At 32.3% G+C, this 25,968-nt stretch overlaps 1 protein-coding gene across 12 annotated transcripts in view; it reads left to right on the top strand.

Moving 5' to 3' along the window:
• LOC124356897 (protein turtle-like) overlaps positions 1-25,968 on the top strand; it is a 503,250-nt gene that overhangs the window by 424,710 nt on the left and 52,572 nt on the right. For 10 of the 12 annotated variants that reach the window (XM_046808181.1, XM_046808180.1, XM_046808176.1 and 7 more), the window contains one exon: positions 968-1,107. In XM_046808181.1, coding sequence (XP_046664137.1) covers positions 968-1,107 — 140 coding nt within the window. The remainder of the gene's footprint in view (positions 1-967; positions 1,108-25,968) is intronic. The other 2 variants (XM_046808179.1, XM_046808188.1) reach the window with 1 other exon arrangement.

The raw sequence follows: 25,968 nt of genomic DNA, 5'->3' as shown, positions 1-25,968 counted from the left end.
CTGAACTATCTAATTTATTCATGTGTATTTCCGTTTTAATTCATCATAGAGCTCCATCATTTTACATTATAAATGCTAAAATGACTACGAACTTTGACTTCATTATTCCTCCACACTGGCCTAAAATATTTCAAGTGTTACTGAAATCGTTGGAGTTATAAATCTATCAAATGTAATGGAATGTTACTGAGTAATTTGATTTTTTGTATTGGTATTTATAAGAACCGTTTTACTCTCTGACTACAGAGCCTCAAAATACTGCTTTTTTTAACTTAAATGCCAATTACTCAAAAGTGGATCAATATATCCCATTGACTATCACTTATCACAGGAATGTTTGGTATGTTATTTAATAAGGGTATGCCCATGTTTTCCCAGTTGTTCAACAGGAAATTGAGTGAAAAGTAACTGTTAATGCTCGTATCTTATAAGAAATTGTTTTGTGTCCAGGAAATAGTTTGCGCCTGTAGCCTATTAGATGAGGACACATGAAATGATCCACATTGTCGTTAAATAAGTTGCACAAATAATATGAGAGATGCATAATACACTGTTATTGTCTGCAATATGACAAATTATTTTGTAGCTATTGTATATAACTGTTTTGTGATAACAGTTTCAGTGGCACTATAATTAGTATGATTTTCTAATTTTTAAAGGGAAATGGTACAATCCGTTAAGAAAAAATATATTGATCTCTTGAAAATTCTCTTCCCTTGCTTTATAAACTGTAGTCAACTACCGATAGACTATGAAGGAAATCGAAGACAATAATTCTCTGGTGCAAGATGAAGGGAAACGAACCTTTACCATTATTTATGTTTGTTCTAGAAACAAATCATTTAGGTACAGTACGTTAAAATATATTTCTGCTTTTTGTATGTTTACCACATGTTTAAAGCTAGGCTTAATTAACTTTACATTTTTCTGATAATTTTGTTTATTCCCTTGATGTTGATTTTCATAGGTGTGGTGGGCGGTTTCCAAGATGCCGTTCACATCACAGCTATCCTGGGCGAGTCAGTCGTGTTTAACTGTCAGGTGGAGTTCCCAGCAGACCACCCTGTGCCATACGTGCTGCAGTGGGAGAAGAAGGTAGGCGACACGGTAGGCTATCCCACACACACAACATTCTCCATCTCTCTCTCTAAGCATTGTGCAGTGCGAGTCTGGTGGCGTTCCTCCACTCCTGTCACTCAATCCTTGCGGTGTTCCTCACTCATCTAACTCACTCTTTTCGCTAAACTAAAGTTGCCAATTTCCTGTATTCCTCAAACAAAATGGGATAATTTTATTGCAATTAATAAGGCATTATCCTACTAATATTATAAATCCGAAAGTTTGAATGTTTGGATGTTTGGAGGTTTGTCCTCGAATCACGCTGAAACTGCTATGCGGATTGTGCTGAAATTTGGAACAGGTATAGCTTTTGGTCTGAATCAACATTTAGAGTGCTTTTTTTTACCACCCATAACATATTCATTTCACCAAATAAAAGTCGAATTCAAATTGAAAAATTAGTTTGTTTACATTTGAATGTTCTGATAAGATAATTATAATATTTATGACACATAATCCAAAGTTAACTGACCCTAAACAGCTGTTGGCACTTTCAGCTGAAGTTCATCAGTGGCAGAAACATAAGTTTACATTTAAATTTTAGAAAATCTTATAAATAAAAAAAATACGAAAAATGTGTTGCTAAGCACAAATCTTGATAACGGCTGGACCAATTCGGTTAATTCTATTTGTAAAATGTCCATTGAAATCTGAGGAAGGTGTTTATAAAGAAAAAGTTAAGAAAAGGTACCGTGCTTGATCGGTAGTGTAATGTAGATAGTAAATAAGACATTAATATATAAATTTTACTCCAGATTTTACGCCAGTGACGAATTATAATCATCTAATGCATTAAATACTGTTATAAAACTAACCTTAAGCAGTAAGTTATGAATGTTTTCACATAAGTTACTTTAAACTGGTGGGCTTCCTTGACATTATGATATTACATTTTAACAATGGCTTACGGAAAAACAGAGAAATGAATACTAACATACCTTAACGATTCATTCTTTCCCTGGCTACAGTCCAAAAAACAAGTGTAACACAAAACTTTAATAACAATTATTTTGGAATGTTTTAAAACCTTGATAAAGATTTCCCTCTTATACCGAAAGTACATAGTAAGTAGGTAGGGCTTCCCCTAGGTCGTAAAAGGCTTTTCAGTCCTAGCAAACTCAACTATGCCAACACAATTTTGACCAAAATAGATTTCCGAGAACTATATACAAACTTATATAGTATTTTAATCGAAGCAATATAGCAAGCTAACCTGTGACATAGTAGGTAAATGAATTTAAACGGTCTTAAGTAGGCACTTTTTAACCGAAGTAGGCATGTCGGTCCTACGTAAGTATATATATATATATATATTTTTTTTCTTCGTTAGAACAACAAGGCAAACTCTACTATGGTACTGGAAATATTTTAGACCTGAAATATATGACAAAGACTGGAAATATACGCTTTTTGACCAAAGTAAGTTTCCGAGACCTGTGTGATCCGAGATTTGTGTTTTCTTGATTGGGATGACAAGGCAGATTCAGCTGTGACGTTATGTATATAATTAATTAGAACCAGAAATGCTCCTACATGTGCCAAACATGATACTGTATAATAATTAAGTTGAACTCTGATACTATTTACCATGAACTTAAATAATATCTATCTGATGTATGCTTACTGACGTTTTAAAATGTTTGTAGGACTCCCATCATATTACATCATAATTGCTCTTACTAAGTAATATAGGGATTTCGGTTCTAAACATTGCATGTGAAGCCGCGGGTAACAGCTAGTTTTATAATAAGCTAATATAATGTATGTCTTTCTTAGTTTGGTACTGCTGCTGTATCCCATACTGTTACCCAGTGGCTCTAGTGTCAGAATGATATAAACTATGATTCGATAGATTGAGAAACTAGAAATACCACCAAATCTTGTCCAAACAATCATAAAAGCTGTTTCTAGGCTTGCATTCCTATTTTAGTAGTTATATTAACATATTAAAAAGATTACATTTCGCGTACAGATAACAGAATTTTACCTTAGAACTAGGTTATGACCTTTCTAAAAAAACAATAATCTATTTGTACTTATTCAGTACTAATATGTCTTACAGTTATTGATCTGTCAAAGAATAATTCCTGCAGAATGATTGCTTATATGTTCAATTTTGAAGTTACAATTTTGATTTTTATACCTAAAGTTAATAAAGTATTAAATTAGTTATTTTTTAAATTATTCATTTTTATAGGACTTTTTACACAAATTTCCTGTTTCTAGGTTTAGTGTAACACTGTATAAAATCAGTTGGATAAAAGAGATTCACTATACGTGTACGAACTTTAAATTTGATGTACCACTAAAAAGAAGTAGTGGTAATAAGTATATGGTAGGCCGTGTGCCCAATTCCCAACCACAGTACCTTTCCCGTGGAGAACGTTGCAGCGGCCTTGAAACGCTCTAGAACAGTGAGGTCGCTTACGCCACCAGTTCGCGATTGAAGACTCGCGAAACCAATTCTAAAGCTTGGCAGTCTTCACTACGGAATGAGTGTTCGCATTGCTGCTTATTGATTGGTCTTAGATCCGTAGAGATCCTGGTAGTTTCCTCCGACCGTACGTTCAGTTACCATGTCCTCACTTCACTTGCTATGACAGCACCATTAGCGTAAGAATTTTATTGTATGATTAATTGAAGTTATGATTTGTACTATAGTTCTGTACAACACTGTGTTATTTTTTATAGATTTAAAATTTAAAACTAAGCTCAGTCTATTTTAGCTCAAATTTTTAATTGAGCAGTTCCAGTTCTGTTAGCAACATCACCAGAAGTTGATCTGCAGAGATTTGACGTCATGGTGTGGCACCAACTTCAAGATAAGATCTTCTGTACAAACATAACTTTTCTTGTAAGTTAAATTAGCAGGAATACTTAGTAAGCATTTAGTTTTGTAGAGTACAGAAATGTTGAACTTGCTGGATGCAATATTAAACTGTACTTGATATCATCATATCCAACATCAAAGGAACTCAAAACATTTTCATCACGTTTCTGTTTTGTCTGTTTGCTATCCACTTATAAGTTGTATAAAAATTATATTGTAACAAGTAAAGTTTGACTAATAATTAAACTGAGTAAATTAATAATGGAAATGTTTGCTCTTCACTTTACTTTACTTTATTATTAAGCTATCTATTACACATAATGTAATATGCATAAAATGTTTAACAATGTTAGTGTATTAGTTCAACAGCAGGTTATTTGTTAGTCGTGATTTAAAAAATTTTTAATACAGGAATTAAATTAATATCTTGTTTGCGTATTCTAAATATGTATGTTTATGTGTATGTACAGTACTAACCAATCAATTTAATTCCAATAAATAACCTCCAATTGTGTCCTTCAAAACTAAAAACAAAACAAAATTGCAGATGGTTCTTTATTCTGTTGATTGTTTTGCCTATGAAATCTTTACAGGGTGTTATTTAAAATAACAATCACCATTTTAGCCTTCTTCAAACATTTGTGCCTTGGGGTGCCTTTTTTAAACTTAGTGAAAACTACAAAGCATAGTAAAATCAAAACAAAATTTGGACCACTCATGCTTGCTGCACTAAAACAATTATATTATTACATTTTGGCTACCTAACAGCTAATTCAATGTCTGATAATACAAGTGTCACCACAAGACATTACAGTACCCTTCGGTAGCGAATGTGTTACTCTTGTGAAATTGGTGTAATAAAGATACTTTTTTAGTTAACTGGGAGAAAAAGTTATCCTGCTCATGTGTTAGTTAATTGGATAAATAGATTCTAGTTTTAAGCTATAGAATTATTTCTCAATAAGACCTATTAAGAAGTAACTGTGTATTTTAAACTTTTGTTACAACATAGAGGTCAGCTGTTTGACTAGCCTTGTTTTGAAAATTATTTGTTATACCTATATCAAAACTTTAATTCAAACTGTTATATTTTTCTGTTGTAAAAATGTTTGATTTGCCAATTTTCTCAGAATCTATAAATGGTGTAACATTACAATGAAAAAGTTATGGAACTTTATTGTGTATTAAGTTAAATAGTAAGAACGTAATACATTTTAATTAAGTTATTTGTAAGATATACGCAAGATAACTTTTGGTTTTCTTTAAATTATAATAGCATTCGTGCATGTAACCTTACAAATTCTGTAGATATAATGGCTAGACTGTATTCTTCATGACTAAATAATAAAGTGTGAAAATGATTTTTCATTGTACATTTAACAATATCATTGAATTTCTCTAGCTTATATGAGTGAATAGAAAGAAAATAGAGCCATGAGATGCTGTACTGGTATTTGTCGGAGTTTGAATACACTACTGCAGTTTATAACTAGGTGAGACAATCTGTTCACCAACACTCCACTCCAACTCAGCTCTCTGGCAGCATTGTGCTCTATACTCATTATGCAGTCTGTTTACCAGTCTAATTGTGTTACCCAATCCCAACGTGTCAATTCTCGCATTAACATGTGCACGGTGAGTGTGTGGTGCGGTGCGTCTCGAGTGTCTCAACACAATGGAAGTGCGTACTCTCTCCACCCTGTACACACTTGATGGCCCAAGTTTGCCTATCCCATCTGTAAACCACTTGAATTAGTTCATTACCACTAAAATGCATTGTGTAAAGTTGGGATGAAATGTCAGTAACTGCATACATTCTGAGGCTTTTCTTCGAGTGAAAGTCTGTAAAAACTCGTTACATAAGTTTATGTTTTGCTAATTATGTGGCTGCTAAATTATAATGTGTGTTTTAAATTATTCTTTTTGATGTCCAGTGGTAACTATGTAATGAGTAAAAGGGATATCTGACATTTAATATTACCAATAAACATGAGATATTCATATTTTCTTTTTGTAGAAAAACTAGGGTCCTCCGTCACAGCTTCCCCAGAGATAAATTGAATTTGAATCTATCAGTTGATTTGTTGATAATTTGCTAAATTATTTTTTGATGATAAATTTCATATGTTTTTACTTCGTCCAGGACCATTTAAGCATTTCTGATGATTTATAAATTATTTGTAACTAAACACTTTCAAAATGTTGATATCTGGTAATTGTTTGTACCTCAATACCACTATAATGTCTAGGGCACAATATAAACTTTATGTTCTGTTTCTATCATTCATGATTTTTATTGGACTAGGTTGAATAAGTTAGGACTTTTTATTATATTAATATACATATCTATCAATTAGTTGTTTAGTGCAAAAGACAATTTCTTATATTAATATACAGATCTACGTATTAATTAGTTGTTTAGTGCAAAAGACAATTATTCATATATTATGAGTGAGATGCGTATCTCTCAATCTACAGTACTGTGTGGAATACCAACGGTTAGATACAGTATGGAAGTTAAATTGCAATGCAGTGTAATACATTTAGTAAAGATCATTGATATTCTGCCTGCAACGTTCAATCCATGAATTGAATCGAATTATTCATTTTCATTAAGTAATTGATTGAAAGTTCTTCCATTTGTTTGATATTCAATGTAAAAATCTTCACATTTAATTAAATTATGCATTGTGTTTTGCCATTTGTGTTTCAGTCAGTATTGCAGTCATATTTACATTAGAGAGGCAATGACTTTTAATACCACATTTCCAGTAATAATTGGCACAAAGGGCAGTAATAGCTCTATGACTCACTAGAGTTTAAATTACAATTATAAATTAATTATTCCACATAATTTAGTATTAAAAAGCTAAAATAAATATTAATAATTGATGTAATAACACTTTACTTCAAGGTCATTTGGTTTTGTTTTTACAAAGATTTGTTTTATTGTTATGAGTTATTAGTTCTCTACAAAGTTTGTTTTTGACAGTGGAAACATTCTAAAGGAAACAGGATTTTCCACATATTTAAAATTGTTTAGTGATAAGAATAAATCAGTAACACTACACTTCAAGATCTGCTGATCTCTCCTCAAGTGGATAACTAACCCAACACAAAACTACAGTCTAGAATAAATAAACAAATCATACAACACATATAAGTCAGGAATCACAACAACCATGTTTTGTGTTAACTTCACGCACGCAATCTCTCTAAAACACACTTTTAATAAAAATTAAACACAATTATTAAAACTGAACTAAAGAATACAAGTCACAATAGGTCTGCACTAACCGACCAACCACAGAGAACTGACTAAAGACCGATAGTTATTAATTTTGTTAAACTCACAGGTAAACTTAACATTTTGTAAATTATAAACTTATTTTTTTATATGGAAATATAATATGGAAAAAATAAGGAACTATAGATTAAAGAGATTTAGCATATAGCTTTAGATTTGCAAAGTGAATAATAATATCATTTGAGGCAGGCAGCATGATTGATTTCAGGTTCTCCTGGAATTACCAGTAAGGATAATACCCAGATTGTTCAAATACAATTTCATTAAACCAACCAATCATCCAATTCATGGGAACATTACTGTAACTAAAGAGTTTCATATTTCATTGTTTCATATTTCATTTCATATTTTCTCAAACTAAAAGATTTTAATTTTGAAATGCATTGTTGTTAATTACAACTTTAACCATAGATTTTTTTCAATATTAACAATATTATGCTGAATGGTACAACTTAACTCTTATTAATTTGAATAATGAATTATATTACTATTATTTACGGTTTCTCTGTGGTGCGAAGGGATATTTCAATGAAGTTCAGCTCTATTTCACCTTCCGCTTAGTGTAGCATTTGAAATCTGAGACTGCCATACACTTGACTCCTGTAATATGAAGTCTATGACCATATACACTAAACATTGTATTGTTTAATAAGTTTGAGCACATCTTTGCTCATTAAGTGATATGAATTGGCTTTTGTCCTTTTTTTGCTTTTATTGATATTTATTATTTCCTTAACTTTTTGTATTATATTAATTTAACAGAACATCTTGTGAAATAATTATCAAACTTTAAAAATTATAATTAATAACTATATCAAACTATAAAAAATAATCAATAATTGTTGTTTGAAATAATTTAAACTTAGAAGATAACTGTACACGAAGCTAAGCTGAATATTGCAAAACTGATAATGAAAAGATGTGGCGCAAGTTGAGATTTCAAAACTTGCTAACTTACAGCAAGAATCGAGGCCCGATTATAACTTGGCAATTTAAGTTCATGAAGTTCACAGCAAAGTTAATCTCTGTTGTTCATAAACTACAAACTTCAAAATTAACTAATGCAATGAATTTTTAATTAGTTTCCATTAATTAAAACTACAGCTGAACATAATATATACTGATACAACAATTAGAGTATTAGGAGAAAGTATTAATAACTGTATTTTAGTGGGAAATCTTTTGTATTTTCGACCAAGGGAAATCAGTGTTAAAAATTAAACAGCATTTGCGCAATAAAGAGATTTTATTAATACATACTTCCACAATTGTTTATTACAAGTGTTTGTGCCTTCTTTAATACTCGTAATACGAAATGTCATGATTTTCAGTTACGTATGAGTAATAAGTATTGAACCCTAGAACTGGCAATGGTGTCACTCTGTACTGGCGGCTCTATTTTAACAGCCTCGCAGACGTTTCTTATATTGTATCACATTTCATAACTGTTAGTCCAAATATAAACTATTATATGTCAATGTATTCACAACTATATGGAGAGCATTATAATAACAATATCATATTGTTTCCATGGAAATATTTTTGTTTTTTTTTTACAAAATATAAGAAAAATGTTTTTTGCACATTATTATTGTAAATATTCCGTTGTGTAACTGCTTAGCAATAAGCTTTACATCAAAACTGTAAAAGTATAACTTATTCAAAATTTTGTCCTGATTCCAAAAATATATAATTATTGTAACTTTTACCCCAAAACGTATGTGTTACAGGGCTTTGTATGAAAAAGCATGCGTATTTACTTATTTTCAAAAATGCGTAGATTTCAATAATACAATAATAAATAAATATTATTGTTCGTGGGTAAACATAATCTCATGACTGGATTTATACTTATATAAGTATGACAGATATAACAAAAATAAAATAAAATAATACATTTTAATCTTACCTTATTTACATAATGTACAATATATACAAAGTTTCATTTTTCACTCAGCGTCACTAGATCCCGCCCTGCGAGCTCTCTAAGATCATGTGATCATTCTCTAAAGTTTTCACCCATACTGAACAACTAAAACTATAACCTAAGAAAGCTAAAAAAACAATAATAACAACACTAAAACACTATAAAATACAATTTCCACAAATACTATTGGATACACATACGACAATAAATGTATTTCATTTGTTCCCATTTGCTTCTTCCCGAATGGTGAGCTGTTTCTTTTCATTCCTAACATACTATTTGTTCGCTAGTACTCTTGTGCCTTGCCTGGAACAACAAATTATTTTATCTGTAGGTCGGTACAATTTTTGTTTCTGAGAAGTACAATAGGAACAATTTATACATTAGTGCTGATGATTGCAATGTAGTGTGGAAAGTCACTTGTAAAAAACGTGTACAAGACAGAACGGACTGTTGAGTAACTCCTAATTTTACTGGGAGAGATGCAGAGGGTTTATTTTTCATAAACACCAAATTTCATACACTTGACTTCAGCTCCTTAGAAATATGTTCTTCAAATTGCTTTTGAACCATTCGCCTGCAATTTTTGGTCGCCACAATCCTTTATTTCCATGTCCTCCAAGTTTTTTAACTATAGATCATGTTGAATGCAATCAAGTGCTTTACTGTAATCTAATAAAACTATGACATTTATATTTCCATCTTTAAAAGCTTGATCACTGTTATGCACTGTTTGTTTATCTATTTGTGGTAAAGCCATTTTGCTCAACTGGTATACGCTGGTGTCTTGAGAGCTGTAGCAGGAGCCTTGCAGAGGTAATCCTCCTAATGACCTTGGAGAAAGATGATGGCTGTGAAATTGCCCTGTAGTTCTTTGCTTCAGTCGGGTCACTATGTTTGAACTTTGAATACCCTGAACTGTCTTGAGACTTTAGACATGTACCCCTGAGCAAAAGACTTGTTAATTGTTCTGACCAGAGGGTTTACTAAGTCTTTTTTTACAAAGGGATCAGCATGACTTTATTGTCTGTTTTAATCTGAACTAATTTAATTTGATGTTTAATTTTTTTCTCTAAATTACCTTTTATCTAATTTTGAACGCTTTTTCTTTATTTAGTCAATAGTCGTTTTGCTCTTATGTTCATGATGAGGATCGTATTCTTACTCCTTACGACCCGCATCAGCTTTTTTCTTGTTTGTCCCATGTACCATATAAATTTCCTCTTTAAAATTTTGTTATTGGGTCAATCTGTAGGCTCTTTTCATTCTGTGGGCAGCACCTTTTTAGTGGGTATGACATGCTTATGTTGTGTCACTGTGTTGATTAAGTAGTTATATGCAGTTTTTATACATGCTGGTACACACACAAAAACACACACACATGGTGTGGTGTGGTGGTGTTTGTATGGTTTTTACACATCTTCCCATGATTTTCTGCCAATTTGGTGTATTCATATTTGTGTTCATTTCATTGCAGGAATTGCAATGTATTGAAATGGGGTTCATTGGCTGGTTTTTTTCTGTTGATACAGTACAGTACTGCCTTGTACGATATAATTAATAGAGGTATTAAGAAAAGTCACTTTAATGTCCTCAGTATATGAGTTCATGCAGACCAAATCTTTGGATGCACTGATCATTAAGCATATTTTAAAGTGGAAATAAAATTCTGACATTTTTTATTCGTGTGCAATAGTGTATTGACATAATGATAAACACTTTAGAAAGTCTAGTATGTTGTTTATATTTGGATAAGTTACAAACATTGCAAACAAATCTTTTTTCTCAATTAAAAATATTTATAAGTTCTTTTGTGAGAAAGTTTTTGTTTATTTGGATAAGCAATGTTTACCAAAGACAAACTTGTTGAAAATTACCTGATTGAAAGACGTTGTCATATTTTTGTTATAAACTCTGTAGTTGGCAAATGAAGTCAGAAGTGGCCTGTCACCACATGTGAATCTGCCACATGTCTGTCGACAAGTGGTTGAGAGCTGTGCTGTCATTTTTTATACATCCGTTGTGTATCTTCAGAATTGAAAAAATGTGCTGCAAAGGTTTTGTGTTCACCATACCTATGCAGAAGGTGCAACCAAACCAAATTGTAAATATTGTTGAAAGAAGAGCTGGACAATGAAATTAAAATTGGACACAATATACAGATTGAGATTCTTTATTGTACTCTTACATATTCTTAGAGAACAGAACATAGGTCAAGAATAAGTGTTAATGTTATAAATAAGTGTAATAGTCAGTGTTTGTAAATTGTACAGTCATGGTGTGCATTGTTACAAAAGTAAAATTTCTTATTGTCAAGACTTAGTTATTCGAGGTCATAGGCATAACTAAAAAAAGCTTCTAATGTACGAAAGACGATCAGCTTGATCTGACAAATGGTATGGGCCCGAGATATTAGGCCAATCTTTCTTGTCCTCTGTGACTAATTAAATCCAAAATAGGGATAACTTCATTATTATGGTGGTTTACAAGACTTGTGTTTATCTGTCAAAGAACAAGTAACGTTTTGTATTAAAATTGTAAATGATAGTTTTAATTCATCCAAGCATTTCTTATATTTTATTCAGTATCAAACACTCTTTATTGTTGTAAAACAATATCCTTGTTCGGTATGGTTTGCAGTAGAGAAAACTAAAATTTTAAATGTGGTGCACATTTTTTACTAGGAACACATACTTTGACATTTAATTAGATACAAAATATTGCAACCCAAAGCTAAAATGTGGATTTTTAATCAAACAAATTTATAAACCTGATTTTAACCGTAAAAAAGAATTTAACTTTTTTTTATATTACAGCAGTTTTAAAAATCTTGTTACATGGTTATTTGAACATGTTTTACACATGCATCCAAATAAATTCATTTACATTTAAGCATCAATATTTTATGTTCAAGTTCTTCAACAAAACATACCACAGCACAAGACTTTTCCCAAAGCGCTTGGTATTTAACTGACAGAGAACATTGGGTAGTACTCAAATTGCTCATTAATGCCCAGAGCAAATGCGGCATCAGTGACATGAGAGTGTCCTTTTTGTTAAATAACCAAAAGTTGACAAATATTGCTAAACATGGCCCTACTACAGGTAAGTCTGCTCTGGACTTCACCACTGATTTTGTGTTCCGTTAACCTATCCTTTGCATGGTGAGCTCCACCAATAATTTGTAGAATTTGGTGCCCATATATATTAGTAAATCACATGCTGCGTGTTGGACTCACTAAGATGATTGTATGTCGTGCCTTCAAGGTAGCAATGTTTTTCTTCGGTGAAACCACTCTGACTTGGCCTCATTTCCCACTCACCTATCCCCAGTCCGTTTGTTTAATTTGGTCTGTGAGAGAAACACACAACTACATAAACCATTTGAGAACAGTAGTGAAATTCAAATGAAAATCAGCAAAATACAGTTCAGCAATTGAATTTCACTTAATTTTATCTTTTAACTGCAATTACACTGCACAATTGTAAGTCAAGTGTAGTAAAGAAACTGTCTCAAGTTGGCTGTCTATCTCAGACTGACATTCTCTCACCTTTTGTCTCAAGTTTTTCCTCTACTTCAAGTTACCACTCTGTCTCAAGCTGCCCCTCTATATTAGATTACCGCTGTCTCAGGTTGTCCCTCTGTCTCAGACTACCGCTGAGTTTTAAACTGTCCTTCTGTCTCAGTTGCCTCTATATCTCAGATTATTACTATGTCCAGAGCTGCTCCTGTGTCTCACACTGCCCCTTAGTCTCATTTTTCCCAGTTTTTACAGTAATATTGTTAAGTTTTATAGTTAATATTTTCAAATTAGGCAATATTATCCCAGATTTTTTGTATATGGAAAAGTAATCAAAAGCTTTATACTTCATCCACATTCATTAAAATTTTTTTTAAAATCAATAAAATTTACAAGTTCTAGTGTGTTCTTAATAATATGATGTATTATTATTCACACACACACACACACATATATAAGTATATATATATATATATATATATATATATATATATATATATATATATATATATATATATATATATATCACACATATAATATATAATATGAGACATTATATTATTATATGTGTGTTTTATATATTATAACCTTTTTCTATTTAGTTTTTATTGGTCTGATACAGATCTTCACTTCCTAAATAAATTGTTCCTTCTCTAGTGTAATGCAGAACTGATGTTGGTAGTGAATGTGGGTAGGTAATTAATGGTTGTCATTGAAACCACACAAGAGGCTGAATGCTCGCATTTAATTACTGGATGAGGGTCAAGCTGTGTTAACTGTGCAATCATCGGCGTAAGTGGATTGGGTAAAGTTAAATAGAGCAATATATAGGCAGTTTGAAAAGCATTAAACTGAACAATGTGACAATATTTTAATGTAAGAATCTCTGACAGTTCTTTGTATGGCTTGGTAATTGAAAAATGGTTCTTTTTACGATATGAAAACGCTGCACATTGATGAAGGATTCTAAAACTATTTTGTAATGTGGGAATCATACATTTCATTAGGAAGATGTTCTAAGAGAAGTCAGTGTTAGCACCTAATGGGGCTGACTCAAGCTTGTGTGGACCTAAATTTAGGATTATATCATATAAGCGGTATGAAACATAGATAACAAAATAAAATATGTTGTAATACTTAGCTATTAAATAATGTTATAGTATAAATGACAATACAATTAAACAATTCCAAAACAGGATTTTTTTTCTGTTTAGTATTCTTGCGCTTATATAGGGTCATCCAAAATTTAGTGATCACCCCTGTAATTTTTAGCCGGTTTGACCAATTGAAATCAAAAGTTTCAAAAATTGAGACCTTGTTGGTGTCAATACCCTAAACTCAGTGCACCTCAAAATATCAACACACCTGATATCTCAAATTAATCCAACCCCCTACTCTTGATACTTCATATGAAAGGGAATAAAAAGACAGCTATCTATCACAATTTTCCAAGATGTTTGCCTCTAAATGGAGGAAAATGGGATGTTATCTATTTGCATGAAACTGCGTTTATGGAGGTTTTTCGGTTACAAAAAAACATATAGCTGATAACAGTTTTACAAATTAATCAGTAATTTCCAAGATGGCAGCATCAAAAAAAGGGGAAAGGGGTTATCCTTTGTATCCTGGTAATTTTTGGTGGAATTGACTGAAGATCGGCATCTGGGGGTTTTTAAACCAAGGAGCATGAATTTAGTATTAGTTTTCAAGAATCCCAACATACACGTTTTCAAGGTGGTGGCATCAAAATGCTGTAAAGGAGCCACATCTATGCCTTTCAATCTGCTCAACCGGTGAGGCACGTTTGAAGAAAAACATATCTTTCGTAAGTAAAAACTAACTTAAAAATATCTGAAGAGGAACACTTTTAGTTTCACAAAAATAAAATGGATCAATTCATTAAGTGCGAGAGCCACCCTACCATGCGCCGTCACAGCCAGAAAATTGAATGTATTTTCTTCATTTGTACAAAAAGATTGACGCAATTAGATCATCGCCTATTCGTTACAAATAAAAATTACATGTCAAAACAATAACAAGAAAATAAGAACAAATATTTGAAATTAAAGTAACGTAAAATATGTACTTCGTCTGAAACGACATTTTGCACTCAATTGTGGTTTAAATAAATCAATACATTTGTAAACGGAAAATAAAACCACTAAATTTTGGAAATATACTAGAACAAAACTTACAGATATTACTCAAACTGTGCCCTATTTTCTCCTGGCAATAAACAGATTACTTTCAAATTCCTCTCAACACTTCTCAAAATAACAGGCATAATTATTGCGCATTCACCAATTATTCTTAGCGCAGTTCAGCTATATCCCGTGGAGAGGTTGTGTACACTACAGTCTGTAGATACCCCTCAAAAATAAGTCCAATGGATTAAGATCAGGTAATCTCTCTGGCGATCCTACAGGACCGCACTGTTTATCCCATCGATGAGGGAATTCTTGATCCCGAAACACTCAAACATCTCTTGTGTAATGCGGCGGGGCCTCTTCCTGTTGAAACCAAGGATCAAAATCTTCCTCTGGGCTCTCAATAGCTTCAATTATTTTAGGGACAATGACTTCTTCAATCATATTTAAGTAAAGCTCACCAATTACATTGTATAATATGATCAAAATAATCTTCTTTTAGCTCATGAATTAGTTTATATTAACCTTGTTTGGATGAAATTTATGCCATTTCAATAACTGTCTGTGTACTTATGGCTGAGATGACCTTGGATGACCTGAGCGAGGTGCATTTTTTGTTGAAAACGTGGTTTAGAATTATGTAACCTAAACCTTTTCAACATAACTATGTAAACTTAGGCTTATAGTAGTTGGAAGTATGCTAAATGTATGAGTAGTTGTTCAATAACATCTATTTTACGCACTAAATAGTATACAATTTCATTTTTTCCTCATTTGTGCAGACTAAAAGCATGTAAGAAAATAATAAAAAAGTATGAAAATATTTGAAGTTTACAAAAAAGTTTTAAGACGGGCCATAGTTAATGCAGCAAACAAAATTAAATAGAAATGTTTGTAAAAAAGAAAACAAGTTGGGAAGGAACTGTTTATGGGCAGAATCCAAGGTAATTTAAGCATGCCTGTAATAGCAAAAGTTTTAAACCGTAAGGAACATTACTAATTTTCAAAGCAGAGTTTTTTTTTAAGAGAATACTGTAATACCCACTCTGAGAAATAAGCAAGTTATGGAGCAGCAGCTATAAATGAAACGATAACACTACTTATTCACGAGAACTTTTAATTGTCCAACCCATTACAATGTGTTTGTCCAAAGCAGGATTAGTTATGTATTTCTTTTTGTCTATTACCAAGTTGCTTACTTATAGCACTATCATATGTTGTATGATTGTGAAGTTTAGTAATTTCACTACATTTATTTTGTTTTATAACATGAACACATGAGTAGAGGATAAGGATATTCTGATTAAGTGATTGATTTAAATTTTTTGTTAACAGAAGGCAGGCAATATTCTTTATTATTTAACATTGTATTTGTATTCTTATGACTTTTTTGGTTATAAATTCTGCCTTTTGCTTTCGTTTGCAATTTTCTACACAATGACATGATTCGTTTTGAGAGCTAATAGCCATGGCCGCACCACATGGTGAAGTTTGTGAAATCTGATCACAATCAAATTGATATTCTAGTCATTATGGGGTGGACAAACAATATTTGGGCATTACGTACACAGTTTTTCAGTAAAAGTTCCTACGGCGGTGATAAACACCCAAATCAATAAGATTAATGGCAGTTTTTTTTTAAGGAAAACAAAAATATTATAGCATAATCCTAGCATAAACATAAAAAAATGAAATTCAGGAAAGACGTTTTTGTAGAAAAAATTAATGCAGCTATTTTGACGCCACTACCTTGTAAACATGTAGGTATTCTTGAAAACTTATATCAAATTCGTTCTTCTCACTCTGACAAGTCCTCAGATACATATTTTCATTAAAATTCACTGAAAAATAATTGGGGGATGAATGATAACCCCTTTCCCCTTGTTTAATGCTGCTGTCTTGGAAATGACTGGCTAATTAGTAAAACTGATGTCAGGTATGTGTTTCTTAACCCGGAAAACCCCCACAAATCAAGATTTCTTATAAATCCGTTTGTAAATAGTTGGAAATGCCATTTTCCGCCTTTTAGCGGCCGTCATCTTGGATCGGTGATGGATAGCGACTTCCGGTTTTTGCCAAAATGTTTCTTTCCTTATTTTCTCTCCAATAATGTGACACATGTGGGGGTTGTTATTTGAAAACTTTTGAGTTGGGGTGCGCCCACCTCTCCAATTTTCTTTATATTCTAAAAATTAAGTCTCATTAACCTACAAAGATCTCCAAATTTTTATTTTTATTAGGCAAACTGTCTATAAATTACGTGGTTGGCTACAGACTTTTGGACTACCCTGTATAATTGATATGATTCACAATTTAAATGAATAACAGTTATTCATGTTCCAAGTGGTATATTTTTGATTAGTTTGTTGCTGTTTTAAACATTGTCAAATGTTCAGTTCTGAGACACAGTGTTTCTATATTGTATAAACTTACAAATTACGCACATTATATACAAACTAACCTGAGAATGTTTATAAATTGTTTTAAATCACTTTAAACAATTTTTCCCCATGAAGATTAAAAAATAACAACTTGTTGTTATAGTAGCAGTTGTGTTTATTGGCATTTTGTATCAGGTAAACTTTTAAACACTTGACTTATGCACCAGTCCCTTCTGCCTAAGGTTAGACTTGAGATCTAGGTCAAGGTTTGGATAAGGCAAGCACAATGATTAAAAAATAAAATTGGAACAAACTGTTTTTAGTGGATATCAGTGTTCATGAGTTTAGGATGATGATAGATACAGAGTGATGTGTTGCCTGGGGGTTTCTTTTCTAAATTATATTTAGAAACTGATATAAGTGTCACTTGAATTAATGGCTTGGTTACTCTTATACTAATATTTTAATATTTTTCAGCAATTTAAACATTTAAAACTCTTAATTTTTTGTAAAATTTGTTTAAATTTTATTTGTATTAAACCATTGTTCTCCAAGATCTATGAAATTACAAACAAATCTTTGTTGTTTTTTAAGTTTTATGTTGACTATTCATGGGTTATCCCGTACATAAAAGGGTCAAACGTTACTTACAATATTAAGTTCAGTACCCTCAATTATTTAAATAATTGAAAAATTATCAAGCTGTCATGGAATATGTGGATTAGCATTTATATTGAGTTCAGTAAGGGTAGAGTCTGGCTTAAAAATCTAATACTAACATAAGTTTAATATTGAAGATGGAGCTTACACATAATAATTGGTTTTTTATAGTGATTACAATAGCTCAAGCTTATTTACGTAATAACATATTCTATAAACACAGTATCTGGTAATTAATAGTGAGGTAGAGAAGTTGTGTATTCAGTCTTAATAAAACTTTATGGGTAGTATATTATCATTGTATATTGTGCAAGGAAATAAGATGGAAATGTAATTAATAAATTCAAATTTTAATGTTTTCAAGAAATTGCAAATTGCTTCTTGGTGAAATACATATTATTGTTAGTTGGCACAATTATTATAACTAGGTACTCTATAAAATGCTGTAATTGGTTTTATTAGTTTTACAATTTATTTTCCGGAATAGGAAAAGTGTTGTTGTGCATGCTGTAATTTTGTAATAACTTATGTGTTACTTAGAAAAATCTCTAAAAGTGTAAACAAAATTCAGTGTTAATGGAGTTAATAAGATGATGTTTATGGTTGTAATGGGAAATGGTTGAAGAAATTGGTTACAATATAACTGGGAAGTTTCCCACTGATTCTTTCCAGTATATTTTATCTTAAGTAATTGAATCTGTCCTCTGTTAGGTAATTTAATTTTATATAGTTTACAGATTTAAACATCCCACCGTTTAAAAACATAAAATCATGTTTATATGATATTTAAGTGTTACATATTTTCATATTAATATTTTAAAACAATATACCGTAATGTTTTTGAAAAACTATGCTAAATGCGAGTATTATCGGTATCATTATGATTAGTTGATTGAGTATGATGTTAACAACTCACATTTGCCAATAAATGTGATATGTAGCGTCAGCTGAGGCGTGTGTGCTGTCTGCATATTAAACTCATCATTGTTTAACAGACAAAGCTCTTGGAAGACAATAGCACACACAGAGTGCACTGACATGTTCGCTCTCTACTCGATAGTAGTAGTACTGATCTCAGACCTGCATTAAACTTTTGTTATCTCTTAGGTAGGAAAGTGTAGAAATCTATGGGTCCAGGAATTAGGTATCATATTTAGTGACGTGCTATAAAATTGTTCTTCCACAAACAATTTTCGAAAGAAATGTTTTAGTATTTTTAATACTATCTATTTACATAGTAAATAAAACCCTTAAACACACTTAAAATTAAAAGAAAATAATTTGTTTAGAATTAATTAAAAATTATTACTGTTGAAATTCTGCAAACAATTTAATTTAATTTAAAGAAGATTGTTCTTTAAAGTATCTTATGAGATGTGCTCAAGAAGTATCCAACATAAATATCGAAAAAGTTATTTGTTTGTGAACATTTTTCAACAATTGGTGTTTTTAAAAATAGTCCCCTTTCGACCCCAAACATTTATTCCAGCACTCCTGCTACTTTTGGAAGCAAACCTTGAAGGCATCTTGTGGAATTGACTTCAATTTTAAATCATCAAATTTTGCATAATGTCATTCCTCCTCTATAATTGGGACCTTGTAAGGGATATCTTTAAGTAAAAGAACAAACAAAAATCACACGTTGCCGTATACAGGGATGGTGTGTTTTGCCAAGAAGTTTTAAGCAAGGTGGGAAGAATTGCACTAGAGCATTGCCCTGATGAAGTTGCTAAGATTTCCTGGTGTACAAGTTAGAATGTTCACTTTGCACTGCATCACATAGAACTCAACCAAAGTAGTACTCTGTAGTAATAGTCTGACTCTTGGGAACATACTTATAATTAACTACTCCAGTGCAGTAAAAAAAAACTGCGCTTTAGTTTCTTCCCAAGAACATGGCCAAATCTGTTAAATATGTTATAAACTGATCCACAACGTCCCTGTAGCTAGTTCATGAATAGAAATACAATATTAATTACCATCACTAAAATGCAAACTCGATCGATACGTTTATCATTTTGATTTCTTGCCGGTCTTAGCGAATGAGATTCAATACCCACTGAAGTGCGACTACCTGCTGTACAACTCCTTTATTTGGGTCGCTTTCAAAGTTTCTTCTCTATAATCGGCCTATTGAATTTTTCCAATAGTTTCAACTTGGTCAACTGACTTGCAAGTTTTTGATAACCTCTGATAACAATTTAACTGGAGAGGTTGGTACAAATCTACCGCTAACCTTATTCATCCTGAATGTCTCATCACTCCAAAAGCAAGCTCAAAGGTCACTTAGGACCCAAAATGGGGAATTTTGGGAATAAATAAAAAATTTCAAGTGAAATGTCCCATCGAGTGAAATTAAAAACTTTAGCTGCTCTAATAGGTTACTTATGCTTAGGTTATAGGTAATTAATTCTGACTTCTAAAATTTGCAATTGGCCACCATTTTGTACTGGGTTATGATAGAGACCTCTAGTTTGCGTCATTAGTTTTCTTTTATCAGAACTTTTAAAATGAGTGGTAATTCGATGGGTCTTGTCATTTGGAGTTTTTGAGTTTGCCCCAAAATCCTCCATTTTGGGTTTGTGGACGAAGTAGTAATTCTGCCCAAAAAGTATTTCATAACATGACATAAAGGTGTGCAGAGATTAGTTTTTCTAGTGTGAGCTGTTATGATATTAACAGGGGTCTCCAGACTTTTTGTAATATATTATAATGAGTTATATTTAGTAACATATTAAATATTATACTACACAATCTATTACATTTCCAATAAATAAAAATTAAGTAAGTTGGTAGTTCAGTTAAATTCTACTTGTGTATTAAAAAATTGTGGCTAAATAAATTAATTACATTGAGCCGGTTAAAAGAACAAATACAGTTTCCGTAATTAAAGTTGTAATGTTCACGAGTGTCACTGTGAACAGTGCAACCTGCTAATGAGGTCAGATCAAAGTCAGCAATGTCCTAACATGGAGTATCCCACTTGTCTTCCCCCACTCCCGCATTGCTCAGTTTAATCTTGAGATGTATTATTTTGGCTAAGCTGTCTTTTGAAGTCTACCGTGTGTTTAAAATAACTCTTGTAACTTTACCAAATTATAAGCACTTATTTTACCAACAACATCTTGATTAATTTTGAAAAAATATAATATATTGGCACTAGATTCGGGTAAAATATAATGATCAGTTTTACTGTTTTCACCCACTTATAATAAACATGGAAAAGTCTTTTGGGAGGGAGAGGGAGGCTAAAACCTATAATTTTATATTTTGTTGGCGAGTGGAAGGGTTGTTTAATTTCCTCTTTTTTTAATACTATATATTATAGGTACAAGGTTGATATAAAATATGAATAAAAACTTTAAGAACATGGAGATTAGATTAAACAGAAGTTTCTTTAACCACTTTGTATGTTCAATCTCATATTTTAGCATCAAGAGTCAAGAGTCAAAGAGTCAAAGAGTCAAACAATCTTTATTCGTGATAATCATGTTACATAGAAATAGTGTCAAAAAATTAGTTTTAGAATAAACAGTAAAAATACATACAAAGAAATAACAATTTTTATACATTATTCCAAAAGATGTATAATATCAAAAAACTCCAAATAAACTATAAATTGGGTTGTTGGTAAGAAATGTTTTGAGCTTTTGTCTGAAGTGCTTTACAGACAACAGTCTTGTGTCGACGGGTAAAAGATTGAAAAGCTTTCACTGATACCACCTCAAAACTTTTTTGAGTTCTTGCGTACTTATGAAATTTAATGAAGAGATCCTGTCTATGTCTGGTATTATGCTCATGTATATCTTCAAAGGCTGAAAGTTTCCAATATTGCATCTGACATAACTCAAACAGTCAAGTACAAACACTGCTGGCAAAGTCAAAATTCCAAAGATCTTTGAAGATTGGTCTACAAATGTGCTGGGCGCTCTGTCATTACCCGTAATGCTCTCTTTTGAAGAACCAATAGACGAATAGCAGTTAGAATGGTTTCCCCAGAGAATGGTTCCATATGCCAAGTGGCTATGAATATGGGCATAGTATACGGTAAGCAAGGCTGAATTGAGATGGTGCGATAAAGGACTCTGAGAGTAAATATTCCTCTACAGATTTTCTTGACGAGCGAGCTAATGTGTGTCTCCCATCCCAATTAGATTCAAGGTTCACACCAAGGAAACTTGACAGCTTTAGAATGCATATTTCTAGTGCGATTTGATGTAAATTTGATGTCCACCATTTTAGCGTCATTGAGGCAGAGACTATTTGCTTCAGACCAATCTCGTATGATGTTCGATAATCCATCCATTCTCAAATTCAATGCCATGCTACCCCTCTCACATACAGCAAGTGCTAAGTCATCAGCAAACTGCTAAGCTTCCACTGATTCACTCTGAATAGCATTGGGTAGGTCATTTGCATAAATTATGAATAATAGTTGGGTCCAACACTGAGCCCTGTGGGACTCCATGCTCCATCAACTGAAAAGTAGATACACTGCCCTCCAAACAAAACAGCCTGGTAACGTTTATCAAGGTAAGATTTCATGAGTGCAACACTTGAATCTTGAAATCCGTAGTGCTTTAATTTCTGTAGAAGAATTTTGTGAGAAACAGTGTCGAAGGCTTTGGTAAAATCATACATCCTTCCACCCACACTAAACTTGTTTTCTAAGCCTTCAGAGCATTTAAGAGTGTATGATAAAACCGCGTCCACTGTACTGTGCTTTGCTCTAAAACCATACTGACACTTGCGGAATAGAGAGTGGGATTCAAAATAATGTACAATTTGTCGATTCAATAAAACCTCAAATATTTTGATAGGACAGTAATAATGCTTATAGGCCTAAAAATTACTGTACTCTGACTTGCTGCCTTTTTTATGTACAGGCACAACCTTAGAGAATTTTAAACAGTCGGGAAATGTACCCACTTCAATGCACCTATTAAAGAGACAAGTCAATGGTTCGGTAATGTAGTAGGCAGCTTGTTTGATGATTAGAGAGTCCCAGTCCATATACATCCAGAGAACTACTATTTTTAAGACTCATTATTGCACCATATACATCTTCCACTGTCACTTGAGTAAAGCTGAAATGGCTTGGTGTATTGGTACTGAGAAAGGACGAAAAACATTTTCCGTTATATGGAATAGCATTGATGACTTCTTCACACTGTCGACAAAAAAGTTGTTAAACCTTCAGATGTTAGGCCAGGATCACTAAGAGTAAATCTGGCTTTAGTACTAATATGAGTCAAGTCCTTCACAAGAGACCAAGTTGTTTTTGATTTATTCGATGAGCTTTCTATGAGATTTGAGTAGTAAGCACATTTTGTAGCCTGTAACTTTTTGTTTATACCTAAGCTTGAGATCATTATAAAACAGTTTTAACATTAATACACTGTGAGTTTTGGCAGCATAATAATAGTCCAGACAGGCTTCTTTCAATTTATAAAGTTCTTCTGTATACCATTTTTTTGCACTGGAATGTTTTTTATAACTTTACTATTTTCTTAGTTAAGGGGTATGACACATTTACTACATTTAAAAAAACAGGACAGAAACAGTATGCCATATCAGCAGGTTCTGTACAAGAGTACGTGAAAAGCCAACTTACTGTGCTCAGCAGGAAGATAAAATTTTTTAAACCAAGGTCTGGACATTTGCCTACAAAATACAGTTCTTGGTTCTTTCCTCGCTTGATAAACTCTACCTGATCAACGGCTAATTTCAAAGTGATTGCATCATGATCTGAAGTGGAAAGAGTCGGTATGACACTAGCCGAAACAGTGATCAGAATGGACATTTGTCAAAAAATTGTCAATGCATGAGCCTACATTAAAGTGACCAAGTCTATCTGCTGAAACGGATGGTCTAGTAACTTCAGTTATTGTGTGTCTCATACCACACATACCTAGTAAGCTAAAGAATTCTTGAGTATCATAGCTATGAGGTTGTAAAATATTAATATTATAGTCCCTGCAATCACAATATTGCAATTGGAATACATCATAAATATATAATTCACCATATCATGCAACTTAGCAATAAAAAATTGTCAATAGAGTCTTTTCTTTTATCAGGAACTCTATATACATTAATAAGAACAATCTTATAACATGCAATAAATAGCCCACACACTTTCAAAGTCAGATATGCATGCAAAGCTATCAATATTAGTCAGCACTTACTCTCAATTCCAGCTTTTAGGAAGAGAGCCACACCTCCACGCTTATACTGAGGTCGGCAGAAGGAAGCCCTGAGGTCATAGCCATCAATTGCAGTGGTAGAGATTTCCTCAGAGGTTAACCAATGTTCACAGAAACACAGAGCATCAGGTCCTATGTCCTCAGTCAAAGATTCAATTATGTTCAGTTTGGATAACAATCCTTGCACATTCCAAACCGAAGAACACAAATTCTTCTACTCTAGGTTTAGGATCCATACGTATTTGACTAGGCTTATTTGTAGCAGGAAGGTTAGATTTATCTTCACTTGGATCTGACCTTAATTTGCTGACAAAAAATGCCTGTTGTTCAAATTTCGCCTCTTGTGAACGAACTCTTTTACTAGCACCCCTTCCAACCAGAATCCCGGGTCCAAACACCTTATCCTTTTGCTCATCAGTTTACACCTATTTTAAAAGATTTATAGGTTGTGAAACGAGGACACAAAATCTTCACAAGAACTGTCAGTTAATACCTCCACTAGTGAGATATTCTTTGAGATCTTCCTTTACAAACGCTCGGGTCAAGCCTTGAGATGAAAATCCAATTTAATTTCTTCACACATGTGAGCTTGTTACTGTTTGGCGCAAGAGCCTTTGTGCCAACGATAGGCCTAGGTTTTGGTTTGTCATTATTTACTGCAGGTTTTAGCTGAAGAATCTTAGAGTACAAAAGCAGGATTTTGTTGTTGAAAGTCACTTTTACTTGCATCTTGAGAGATATGGTTTGAGTTTGTGTAGGTTTTGGGAATGTGTTTTTGCTGCTGCCTAGTGCAGTAGTAGTAGTACTTATCTGTACTTATCTACTAGTATCATGTTATTTTCTCAGCACAGATAAACAGATATGAGTATCAGTCCTCTCTGGAAACCTCCCAACATCTGGCTAGTCCCAACATATGTTCTACAAAACTTTCTAAACTTGGTAAAATTATTTACAATATATATTAAACACACACTGAATTTAAGTATATAAATTTAAGTTAACACTAATATTATTCCTGCAAGTTTATATAGTGTATGATATGTCAGTTACCAGGTGTCTGTTAGTATGTTTTTAAAAATATGTTTAAAGAGATTTGTCGAAAACAATCAAATTTATGACTATATTACTGCTACTCTCTAGAAATCTATGTATCATGATCCGACATGAAAACCCACATGCTGCTGAATCTATTGTACTAACTTTTGTTTGGATTATTAGAACTAGATGGTAGAAAATAGGTTAACTCTTATCACCTAAATTAGCATACTTGTGTTGTTTCAGATTTTTTAAGTTTCTCTGGAATGTTAATGAATATTTCAGATGTTTTTAACAAAAGTATTACATTTTTATGGTTTGGGTAGAACAATCCCATACCCTTCCTAAAGTATATAAGTATATAAAGTAATAGCTATTGCCGTTTTTATATATACAATTTAAGTTTTAAAGACAATATTTTTCAAATTATGTATATTATACCTAATAGAAAGGCAAATAAATGGGTAAATACAAATGCAGAACTAATTTTATAAACAAATTAGATTAATGCTTTAGTGCCTTAGATTTCACTTTTTAATTTATTATAAATTTCATCAGCAACCCTTTGCAAGGTACATGTTACTTAGAAGGGAAAATCAAACCTACAAAAACAGTATTTGAACTACAATTGTATGATCTAAGGCATTTTGTTTATAATTTGAAAAAATGTCAACTGATTTATAAGTAAATGTTTGTCAATCAATATTAAAAACAGACTTAAGGATATGTTAAGTATATGTTATGTTTCACTGCTGATATCACATATCAGCAGTGAAACTAAATTATAATGATATAATCAGTAGAATGATTAAAAAATCTTTAGTCTGTAATTCAA

Source organism: Homalodisca vitripennis, chromosome 3 (assembly GCF_021130785.1).
Source record: "Homalodisca vitripennis isolate AUS2020 chromosome 3, UT_GWSS_2.1, whole genome shotgun sequence".
Taxonomy (NCBI): domain Eukaryota; kingdom Metazoa; phylum Arthropoda; class Insecta; order Hemiptera; family Cicadellidae; genus Homalodisca; species Homalodisca vitripennis.
This window is presented reverse-complemented; position numbering and strand designations above follow the sequence as displayed.